Source organism: Rattus norvegicus, chromosome 16 (genome assembly GCF_021556685.1).
Source record: "Rattus norvegicus strain SHRSP/BbbUtx chromosome 16, alternate assembly SHRSP_T2T, whole genome shotgun sequence".
Taxonomy (NCBI): domain Eukaryota; kingdom Metazoa; phylum Chordata; class Mammalia; order Rodentia; family Muridae; genus Rattus; species Rattus norvegicus.
Genome location: NC_141549.1, coordinates 54,580,352 through 54,592,803, shown reverse-complemented (window position 1 = coordinate 54,592,803; position 12,452 = coordinate 54,580,352). Strand labels below are relative to the sequence as shown.

The 12,452-nt window shown below is 41.8% G+C and overlaps 2 protein-coding genes across 51 annotated transcripts in view; one reads left to right on the top strand and one right to left on the bottom strand.

The window, feature by feature from the left end:
* The window catches only part of Erich1 (glutamate-rich 1), a gene marked incomplete at its 5' end in the record, with an annotated part of 52,793,804 nt that overhangs the window by 29,071,560 nt on the left and 23,709,792 nt on the right, over positions 1-12,452 (bottom strand).
* The window catches only part of Sorbs2 (sorbin and SH3 domain containing 2), a 190,917-nt gene that overhangs the window by 139,629 nt on the left and 38,836 nt on the right, over positions 1-12,452 (top strand). For 30 of the 51 annotated variants that reach the window (XM_087587379.1, XM_087587377.1, XM_087587375.1 and 27 more), the window contains 1 exon segment: positions 797-911. In XM_087587379.1, coding sequence (XP_087443505.1) covers positions 797-911 — 115 coding nt within the window. 51 annotated transcript variants of the gene reach the window in all.

Sequence of the window (12,452 nt, the reverse complement as noted above, 5' to 3'; positions counted from 1 at the left end):
GTTTTCTAATTTGGTTCTGACCGCCCAGAAGAGTTTGGTGTTCTGAATCCTCCTGTGAAAATGTAGTTTCCAAGAGCCCTTGACAGACCCTCAGTGGTATCAATGCAAAAAAAAGTATCAGATTCCATGGGAGAGTATTTCAAGGCTCAGACCAAGGGGCCTCCCACTCCACTCTGCTTATCCCTATGAGTGTCAGCCCAAGGGATGCAGCTATAAATCTCACGTGGGCATTCCAATGCTGTTCACAAGAAAAATGGTCAAGCCTGCTATGAGGATTATTTCTTATCCCTCGGGATCAAGGAAGCCAGGCGGTTAAACGGACAAAGCGTCACAGAGCACACTGCCACTTTATACTCAGACACACATGTCCTTAGCACCCAGGGGTCTAGCAACGAGAAGTCACCGTCCTTGCGTCTACAAACCTCTTTTGTGAGTTTTTCCATCCATAGTCACACTTGAAAAAAAAGCGTGAAGAAAGAAAGGTGGAAGTATAAGAGATAGTTTTTTATAAGTCATTCATATAAAGCTAAACGTATAGTAATTTCATATATTTTTTTAGCCAGAGGGATGTTGTGTGAGGGTGTGAGGGTTTTGTTGGGGTTTTTTGTTTGTTTGTTTTGCTTTGTTTTTAAATCTCTCAGGGCTCAGGAAGAAAACCGCTTGTTGATTAAGCCTGAATATCTCAATCCATAGACACACACCTACACACACTAAACCAGTAAAGTTCTAGTAAAATGAACCTTGGCCATGGTGGGATCTCACGGTGCTTTCAATGTGGTTTGCTGTTCATTGACAGGCATGACTGGGATCCCCCAGACAGAAAGGTGGACACCAGGAAATTTCGATCGGAGCCAAGGAGTATTTTTGAATACGAGCCTGGGAAGTCATCCATCCTGCAGCACGAAAGACCCGTAAGCACTTGTCATTGATCCAAGAGCCAGCTTGCTAGGCCACAGGGGTCCCGAGTGAACCTGAATCTTGTCCCATTTATTTATTTGACACTGTCGAGAAACTGTCTTTATTTCTAGCCATGATTTGCATATCTTGTCTCTGAACTGAAAGAGGTGTTTTAGTAGCTTATAGGCAAGCCTCATCACCATTAGCTCTGCTAGCTGTGCCTAATCACAGCACTCATGCAGGAAATGCTGCTCTGCTATTCTATCGTGCCCGTGAGGAAAATCACGAGTCTGCATCCGATGTACAGACCCAGGCAGATGAACCCCTTGACTTCTATGTTGGATTCCTACCCACTATTTAGCTCACTAAAGAGGAAATCTTCCCCAACACACTTCTCATAACAAGTCATTTAATTGGTTTTTATTAAATCCCTCTCAGGTTACCTCGAGCCTCAAGCTTCCATTTTACTGGATCAAGACCGTATTGTTCTTTATAGTCTGTTTTGTTTATTTGAGGGACATACAAAGTAAACAGGGTATGGACTTGGAAAAGGTCACTTGCCTCCAATTAAAGCTAACAGCAGCTTCTTCCTTGGCCCTCCTTCCTGTTTTCTTCCCTTGTTTGTTTCTTGGAGATCAGTGTCCTCAAGACCTCCTTAAAACTCTGCAGTTCCCCTGTATGTCCAAACTCCATCCCACATAAACCGGTTGGTATTGCCTTTGTGAGTTCTTCCGGCTCACACACCACCATCACACAGTGCAGAGAGGGCAAGGTTGGCCCTGAGATTTCGTTGGGCAGCCTTGACCATGAGTAACCTCGATTTAGAGCGGAAAATCCTGATTTAGAGTTGGAATGCCACCCTGTGTTTTGTGGCTGTGTTCTTGAGTCTGTTCAAAGATCTTCCAGTCACACAATTCAACTGCCTTTCTTCAAAGAATTCAGATTTCATTGCATGGTAAGGCTGCAACAGAGAGACTGCAAGTGAGGGGAACATTACTGATCCCAGGATCTGGATTTTAACCCATTCCCTAAGTGGTCTGTTTGAATATAAAGAAAGTGAAATTTCCAAACCAAAATTCAATGGAATATAATATTACTCCTGAAAATTTTTATTAGATTAAATTATAATAGGACTCTAATGATTCATGAAGCTCTTGGGATTATGGTATGACTAAAGATAAGAGATGTCTTAAATGGCCAAAATAGAAACACACCTAAAGAATTCTCCTTGTTAGAGCTCATTTTTAGGGTCCTTTCATTGTGGCTGATATTTCCACAACCCTTTGGGTGCAAGCTTTGAAGGCTCTCTGGTTTAATCTACTAATAACAATAATCATAATGATAGCACTACATGCTATAACTAATAATAGTTTCTTTATCTTCTGAAGCCTTCCCAACAACCCTATAAAGTAGATGCACTAACTTCCTCCTTTACAGATCAAGAGACTGGGGCAGCACTCACCAAACGCCACATGGCCACGTAGCTAGCATGTGCTCGAACCAGTCGAGCAGAGGCAGATGTTTGCGTGGCTTCCCCACTACCATGTCGTCTCCTCTGAACAGGAAGCCTTTGGCTACTAGTACTCACCATAATTTATTTGGTTGCTTTCAAGTATTGTATAATTAGTGGCTAACTTAGAAAAAGTTCATGTTGCTTACTTTACCAGAAAGCTGGGTTCAGAGTAGTTATAATGCAAGATGCGTATTCTTGACTGGTCCAAGAGGATAGGGCGGTCAGAAGCCATGAGCATGGGCAGAGATTCTGCTCTGAATAAACCTCTTCCGCCACAGGAAAAGATGAATGGGAGGAACTGGCATCTTGGAAGGAAATGAGAACACAAGGCGTACTTTTTTTCCTCTCCGAAACTATTTTATTGGGAGCTAGAGTTATGGCAAATGATATGAGAGAGTTAGTGATATAATTTTGGCCAAGCCTTGTTAAATTATTGTTTTTATAGGATTAGACTATTATCTTCTTTTAAAAAATCAATCCTGAATTTATCCCACTTTAAATTGGAACAAAAAAACGAATACAAAACAAACCAAAGAGCCAACTGGGCGAGGGTATTTGAGAACAGCTGAGTGTCTTGAAGGCTTGGACTGCAGGAGAGAGAGGGTGGCTTTGCTAACTGAGAGAAGCATGAGTCTCAGGGCCTCATGACGGCATCTTCTGACTTTTTACTCAGGTATTTTGAGAGAATCCCTTTGTTCTCTTCAGTTCTAATTTTTGAAAATGGTAAACAAGCACTAGGCTGTTCTATGCTGTTCTCCTTGATTTCCAGCAAGCCTGTCAGCTTCCCTATATTCTTGGATCCCCTTCGCCCTCTATGAGCTTAACATTCCTACTCACAAGGAGAAATGTCACAGCCCATCCGGTCCACAATTGTCCATTGTCTGGGTTGACCCGGCCCATTCATTTCCCTGATTAGTAAATCCACCATTTCTTTTTTAAAAGCCTAGCAGTCCCACATTTTCTCTTGACTTTTTCTTGTCTCTGGAGACATCCTTACCACGCACCTGTCCACCTGCCTGGGTCCTCACCTTGACTGACATAGTATCACTTATCTTCCACACCCAACTCAATGCCTGGCATGGGGTACCTAGGTAGTGAATACCTCCTTGAGCAACTCAGTGAATAGAACTGATGTTACCTTTGCAGTTGGTGGATAGAAGATGGTGAGATCGAATCTATCTGTGAGGCCCAGTGAGTCTCCATCACGATGCACAGATGGAATTCACAAAAATAACTTTAGCTCACCTTCTGTGAGGGAACAGTTCTGCTTAAGCAGAACTCCTCATGCCCTGGGGAGGTCACGGGGGATATTTCCTTCATCCTATTTTTTACCAGAAAGACAAAAACCAAATGCATTTCTTCGAAGCTCATAAATATTTATTTGATTATAAAAGCTATAAAAATCTGAGATGTTATAGCTGATGGTTTGACCCGTGAAGAATTATCCCATTACACAATAGTATTTTCTGTGAACCAGAAAGCATAGCAACCCGTGCCTTGACGCTTAAAAGCCAATGAGCATTTACAAGAACAAACTCCCGGGGTCTCTGGTGTGTTAGCACACAACGTGTGCATCCAGCAGGAAGACGGAGAAGCAGCAAAAGGCTTTTAAGTTTGGAAAACTTTTAAAAACCACGCATTCTATGGAGCTTTTAAGACCAATCCCATGTGAGTCCTGGTGCAAGCTCATCTTAAGCACTTCTCACTCTGGAGATGGATGGTTTGTGTGAGCAGAAGGTTGCTAGGCTTGTGAACTGACAGAAAAAAAACAGAGTGAGGAGACGTCCATCGGAAGCTGCTCTCTTGCCATTACAAGAATTACTCTGAGAGGTAGCTGTCCCCTAGTGGATTCCTATGAAGAAGAGGAGTTTCTCTGATGTGAGGGAACTGAGGGAGCACTAACAGAGATCCTACGCCTATGCTTCAGTTATTGGACAGTCTGTATATGTGTCACTGACTTTATAGCGTTTCTGGGCCTGTAGGAGCCATTCTGGATTGATACAGAACACATCCAATTGTATAACTAAGATAATCAACTAGACGATTCTAGTTCTGGCATCTCCTTTTTGGGGGTGTCTGGCTTTTGGGGGTATCTATTTGTTAGGGGTTATCTTGTTGAGGTTAATTGTCTTATGTTCTTTTGAGACAAGGTTATTCTGTGCAGTCCAGGCTGATTTCAAACTCGCCGTCCTCTTCCCACTGACTCCTAAGTACCAGCAACTGAAGTGTGTGCCCGCCCACCCAGCCAGTAAAGCCAAGGCTCTGTTCAAATGGGTACCCCACACGCCATTCCAGAACTGCTGAGGGTGACACGGTGCAGTCTGGGGGACTTCCTGTGCTACCATCTGTCTGTACAGTTTTTAGCAAGTTGTTCACTCTCTGTATTGAAGCTTTAATAAGTAGAACCCTTTCTCTCTAATGAAATCAATATTTTCGGGGTTGGAGCAGAATGATAGCTCTCTGCTCCTTTCCCCAGATTCTATTACAGAAATGTACCCCCACAAAGGAGAATGTGGACCATCCATTTGTGGTTGATTTTCTTTAAGTCAAGGCCAAGCTAAAAAACTTGTCTATTGATTTAGTAAGTTTGCCCCCTAGTGTTCACAGTGTTTTGAAACAACTTTTTTCCCCTTTAATACTGGTTCTCAACCCTTTAACACAACTCCTCATGTTGTGGTGACCTCCAACCATAAAATTATTTTTGTTGCTACTTCATAACTGTATTTTTGCTACTATTATGAGTCATAATGCAAATATAAATGTTTTCCAATGATCTCAGGAAACCCACAGGTTGAAAACCACTGTTCTCACAAATTCCTATCTTCCCTGAGCACAATAAAACACTCTAGTTGGATGTAGGTCATCCCAACAGTAGCTGAGAAGAAGCCTTTTAAATAGACACTTGATATCCAGCAATAGAAACTATAGAGTTTGAGAGAATTCCAGGTTTCTCTTCTGCTAAGGAGACAGTATAGCTCTCTGAACTATACAAAACTTACTGACCAACCCTCTCTAATATTAACTGGAGATAAAGGTTCTAACAATGTTATCCTATGAAATAATTATATGTTTCAGGTGGCTTTGTCTAATAATTGAAGAAAAGTAACATTTTATCGCTAACAAAATTTTAACGCTCCTATAACTAGTGGATCACAAATTTTAATTCAATGGGAAGTAGCTATAAATTCATGTCTTTCTTTTAAGCCAGTGGGAATTGGTTACTGGGAGGTATTCTTTCTAACAGATTTCACTGTTAATTTTGAAGTAGAAATCAAAGGTTGACATAAATTAGAGTAACTATCTCAGAGCTTCCACAATACTGATCATTGTGATCGAATATTAGCCTCTTCAATAGTTTTAGTTATGGCAAAAATAAGCTCATAATCAAATACTCAATACTAAAAGTAATATTAAATTCTTAAAGGCACTTTTCAATGCCTGACCAACAGTGTAGTATTTTGTATGCACATTCATTCCTGTATGTGCCCATCTGGATACCCGCTTTGGGATGCCATCAACCACTGTACAAGCGTGCCACTGTGAAGTGTATTCACTTGTCATTGGTCACGGCAACTCTCAGGGTTATTCTGCAGTCTTTATAATCACTACCATTAATACACTGCAGAAACTTGGTCTCTGCACTGTTTTCTTACGATGCCTCCAATGTTTCTATCATTGTAATGGCAAGAAAACACTACAGTAGTATGTAATGGTATGTAATAGTATGTAATGGCATGTAATAGTATGTAATAACGATGAAATACTCCAATGTTTCACTACTACTAAGCTCGTGAGAAAATAGTGTCTTTGTTAATGTGGTATATTCCAGTGCCCCCAGCATTATGGGTTATAGAGCTACTCAGTGGCAACCCTTGAGCTCCTTAAGAGTTCTAAGAGAATATTATGGGATTGAAGTGGTGGGTGTTTAGCAGCCCTCCTGGATGGTACTGTGGGCATCACAGCTTTTCTCTTCATTGGCACAAATGGCTTTTAGGGAACCAAGTAACTTTCCTTAGAATTTTTCTGACTTATTATACAATGCAACTATACACATTTAATTAGGGACATGGGAGATATCAAAGATGTAGCTATGGACACATTCAGTAGTTTGAGCATTATTTTATAGAAAAGCAACCACCGTGACACCATCTAGCCTGGTATGTATCATAAAAAAAAAATTAAAGGTTAATGTTAGCTCGGTTAAGGAAAGGCTGTGCGTCTACCTTCTATTGCTAAAGTAATTGTGCTTGTTTTTCTCAATGTTCGTGTTAACAACCCAAGCATTTCTATCTTAAACCCAACATTCATAAACCCCTTGAGATGCAAGTCAGTTACTCCCCATACCCTCCCTCCCCTACCCACTAAGGGTAATTTAGGTGCTAAGCCTAATTTTACCCACATCCTCCTTAAGCTCCAAGTCGACAGGGGGAGATTGAATCACAAAATGAGATATTTCTTCACTTTTGGAGAGACTTGTGACCCTCAGGTCTTTGCTATGGTGGGCCATTCATAAGAGATCTGCTTTCCACAGTAACCCAAGCCACAGCACCAACCTGAAATGTTAGTCTCCAGGACTAACATCAGCTGGTACCCTCCAGGTTCCATCAAGAGCCCCTGTCTAACGAACCAGTGTTTCCTCACCCCTCTCTCTTACAGCCCCCTCTCCCAACAACTCCGACACCTGTTCCCAGGGAACCCAGCCGGAAGCCTCTCCCAGTGTTACCCTCAACAGATGGCCTGCGTAGCCCTTCCCCTCCGCCCAGGAGCTGTGTCCCCGCACCCCGTCTGAGTGCCCCAGATCTCTCTCCCACCGGGGTGAGCGCCTTCCTTCTTCACCCTCTTTCATGCTGTGGGGAAGCTGAGCTCAGCCTTTGTTCTGAGGCTAAGGCAAGGTCAGATCCCTGTCCCTGCTGGGGTTCTTCCTGCTCCTAGACCGTACTTCTCTCCCAGACACCTTCAGCTCCACCATTCCATGCTCCAGCCTGCCCCATCTGCAATGTCTGCACAATGCAGACCACTGCTGCCACTGCCGGTTACCAGTTTCGGGACAGCAGACTGAGCAGTCCAGGAGAGCCCTTTGGTGCCTGGGTTGGACATATCTTCACAAATTGTTGTGCCCATTGTCACATCCCTATTGTCACAGCCAGGATAGCTTCCCTAGTTCATGCATCAGGCCAAAGATCTAGCAATGGTGGCAATAGGGATCCCAGTGATGCCATGGCCCTCATTTGCATATCCTCCTCGTACTTCACTTCCTCCATTCTGTCCTGCCGAGGTTTGTTGGATGGGTCCGATGCATGTTTGCGAGTGGATGCGCGCGAGTTTTCATACCACACAGCATTTTCCCTCACTTCGCTCAGTGTGCCTTTTCCTCCCCTTTTCCTTTCACATCTGCTCTAGACGGGTCGCATAAATCCAGCTGACATAGATTTAGAAAATGAACCCTGGTATAAATTCTTTTCAGAACTGGAGTTTGGACGTCCGGTAAGTGAGGCTAGACAATTACTATAAAACAAATAGGAGAATGTTTGTTTGATTTTCAAAGCATATTAATTGTCACCAGAGAGACGGTGTCATGTCGAAAACGGAAGCTGGATGGGTTAAATACATGTGCTCCAGCTTTGCGCAAATTCGCTTTGGTAACAAATGCCTAAATTTGTTCATTGGCTCCCCATATTTTTTTTCCAAATCATGCATTAGAATCACATCTAATTAATTACAAATTTGGCATGTTGGGGTGTTTCTGTCTTGGAATACTTAGGTCCCTGGCGCAGCTTTAAGGGAGAGCTCTATTGTGTACAGCACATTTTGAACTAGTTTAACAAGTCTATAAAAATGACAGTTACCACAGTTCTCATTGGCTCAGAAATTATCACGCCCCTTCGGAGCACTTGGACCCCCAACACAATGACTTGATCTTCCTAATGCAACTCCAACCATGAGAAAATAGACGAAAAGGGTCAAAGAATTTGCCCAAAGTAGTCACTAATTAAACCTAAGCCCGTCATTCAACAATGAAAATCTTTGGTCAGTTTCCTCTATCATGTATCACCAGACCATTCCCACAGTAAAACGATGCTCTGAATAGAAGAGATAACAAAAAGAGAGAGTTACGAAGTCCTGTGGACTCTGCTTTGTCACGTTTTCCTCCTGAGCACCCAGCAGGTCTCCGATCCCTTGAGTCCCCTACTGAAAGTCCCCAGTTTGGACCTTGTGAGATCTGATTGACCTGTTTGAGACAGGGCCAACTCAGGTTTCAAATAGCTTCCCTTAGTCCTTCAAGCTGTCTCAGGGAACTGTCTGAAGCATGCATTTTTATAACCCCTGAATTGTTAGATAGCAGGTCACACTGTCCAGCAATATTTTAGAATTCACAGTCTGCTCCTTATCATGCCATGTGAGGATTCATAAATATGCACATCACATATTCCTTACTGGGTGGCTGTGAGTCCTTTTCATGCATTAATATGCAGCCTTGGTTAGCCTCATTACATGCTTTATTGAACTGCATCAAATGTGACTGTAAATGAATATTAAAGTTTCCTGGCATTTCTATTACCTAATAAAAGGATCATTTCCTCCTGTTCTTTTTCTGATATCTCCTCTTATTAGTATAAATGTATTTTATTCCAGTGGGAGGATGCTCTCCTGTTTTGCTCTATATATTTTTCTGTTACTGGGTAGTTTCTAGAGACCGTACTGGTTTCTGTGTTGAGCCCAAATTACCAGCACTTTATGTAATCCTTCTCAGCCACAAAGGGCCGCTCGCTAGCATGCTCTCCCTTACTCCTCCGATGTTTCCTGAATAGACCTTGCAATATGCTGTGGCCAAAGACTGGGAGTGCTGATTGCGATTTGACGAATTGAGCTTACAAATCTACTAACTGCACACGGGCAGCCTTGCGCTGTGCTTGAGAATATTTACCAACATTGCACTCTGGCTCCTTGGCTGCCATTTTGCTCCGTCCCTGGTCCCTGTCTCTCTTTATATGTATCTGATGCTATCGGCACTCGGTCTCTAACTGTTGTCACCTTTTCCACATGTTCATTCCTCGCTGCATTGACTCTCCTCCATCCCATCTCTCCACTTCTGCTTCTGTGGTGCGTCTACACCCAGCCCCCTAAAAAGGCTCTGGATTATGTTCAAGATCATTCTTCCGGTGTGTCCAATGAGGTAAAGACAAATCCTTCTCTCCTTCCACCCCACCCCCCTGTTCCTGTCAATCTGAACATCTGTGTTGTTATAGTTCACTGTGCTGTTCCAACTGGTGTTAAAAACTCTCTTTGTATCACTGTGTGGCACGTAGTAGCATCTAGACAGGGCAAGGGGGTCGGCTATTTCTGAATTCTAGGTAATGAGCCTTGCAACTGTTGCTTCTAGTTAAAATACCCAACAGCATAAGAATTAAAAAAAAAGATAAGAACTTTGCCAATGTATTAACTATCCACTTTTATAAACTGAGCAAAGTACTACTACAGGGCTTCTAGAAGCCACTGTTTCATTGTGCTTAGAGGTCCAGACTCAAGCGATTAGATTCTTGGGCTATGGAAATAGCTCATTAGGTTAAAGTATTCATTGTGAAAACCCAATGGCCTGACTTCCATTTTTGGGCACACCCACTGTGGATGAAGAGCATCCCTCACATAGTGTAGCAATTGTGCTATGTCCAAACACACACACCACACACAGAGACACACACCACACACACACATACACATCACACCACGCCACACACACCATACCCCATACACACACCACACACACATACCACACATACCACACACACACATGCATATATATGCATATATATATAAATAAAAGCAAAGTTTAGATTCTTTACATGATCAGATATTTATTGCCTATATTTTCCTAAATGTTATTGTTATTCCTTAGTTTTCCTAAATGTTCATACATTGTGGATTTGACCATAGTCAAGAATAGAGGTGATGAATACTCGACCTGTGTGTTCCAGTTTCCCAGCTCCATATCCTTGGTGGGCATCACTGATCTTTCTAGGTGTTATAGTCCAGGTGGCCATCACAGCAGATAGTGATCACTGCCTCATGGGATAAAACTTAATTGAGATCTCAGCCGAAGAATGTGTATGCGTAAGGCCAGAGAGATGACTCAGTTGTTAAGAGCACTTGCTAATCCTGCCCAAGACCTGCCTTTGTTCACCAGGCACACACATGGTGCACAGACATGCATGCAGGCCAAACACTCATGAACTAGAAGCAAGAAGAAGGCTCATGACAAGCAGCCAACCAGCTAGGTGAAGAACTCGTGCCAGACCAGGTGAATTTGTACCTGGATGAGGAAAAGAGTGTGAAAAGGAACAGGGAGGATCCTAAGCCAAACTTTGCCCTCCATAAAGAAACCAGAAGAATATTTTGAGGCAGTTAGAAGACAAAAGCAGGAATCTCATTGTTCTGCTCTGGCATGTAAAGGCCTCCCGTGCGTGCCCTCAGAAGCAGCCAAGATAGAAGCGCATAGAATCAACTGATTGTGTCACAGTGGTTGCCGTGTGTTCTTAAGTGAATGCAACACTTAGTACCTTACTTTCCTTGTGAAGCCTTTATTCAATCTATAGGCAAGACAGGAGACAAGAGCTCATGTTAAGGGTGATTGTCCTGGTACTGTGGGGAGGACAGATGGCAGACATGGAGTTTAAGGAGAAATATTCAAATTTCTAAAAGTTCAAACTGCAACTCCAAATTATAAATCATATTAAAACATCATGGTGTATGTTAAAACAGGGAAGTAGCTGGGGGTGGGGAGTGGTGGGGGGAGTCAAATAAAAAGTAAACTCCAGTAACCAGGAACCTTTTGAGGTATTGAGGTCAGCAATTTTCCAAGTGATTTTGTAGCAAGGTCTACTCTCTAAAGAGAATTAAATGAAACAAACAGTTCTATTCTGTTCATTTTGTCATCATTTCAGCATATGAACAACTAAGGATTTATTTTGAAATTTAATTCTGTCAAAAAAAAATGATCTCGTGTTTTCCACACCAAAGCTATGTTACTGTGCTGAAGGATTTTCATTAGACTTTAATCCGGTTGGGCAAAGGGATAGGGTTATCATATTGATCACATACTTCCCCTTTTTAAGTTCAGTACGAGGAATTTAAATAAATCAACCAGCATTTATAAAAAGAAAAACAAACATGTACATATTTTCCCTCAGGTATTTTTGCAGGTATTTCTAGATTTTTTTTTCAAAGTAGTTGGTTCATTGAAAACTGAAACGGGATTTAGACATCATAGTCAATTCATTGTTTTTTGTTTGTTTTTTTTTTCTTCATTCAAGAAAAGTGGAATGGAATGACTTAAGGAGTGTATCAACACTTGCCTCCTAAGATGGTGGCCTGGAGAACAAAGCACTAACTGTTCTGCCTCCATTTCAAAGCATTTCCTTTAAACCACACATTTTACTGCCTCCAGTAGATGTAGTTAGAGCTCAGCAATTCTAGAAACAATTTTATTTGAATCACTGAGTTTGTATAAAATCGGTTCTGGAAATTAACACTACGCAAGAATTACTGAGGGCAGCGATGGCAAAAACTGATCAATACACTTTTTATGTTAAGGCAGTGGCCAAAACACTACATTAAAGAAGCAGTTTGATAGCAGTTGAGCTGTGTGTTTGTATCTTTAGGGGACTGAGAGATAGGAGTGACTTTAACAGCATGTTAACTAGGGTGGCCTTTCAAAGTATAAGGAGAAAGTCTCCCACAAGATATTTAGATTCAGTATTTAAAAACATTTGTATGAGATTGCTAGCAAAAGTTGTAAATTATTAGGTGATACCTAAGCTATAATTTAGCAAGTACATATCAAGTACATATTTTTAAATCAAATGTAACTGAGACATTTGTTTGCAAATGTCAGAATGAAACCTATATGTTGCTAATTTGAAACATTTCTTCAAGAGTAGTTAAGAACCTGTTTGCAGAGTTTAATCAATAATTAATTACCAGAAATAATGGTTTACTGTCTCCCAGTCCTTGAAATGCCCTTCTAGTGTTTTAAAATAGTCATCAC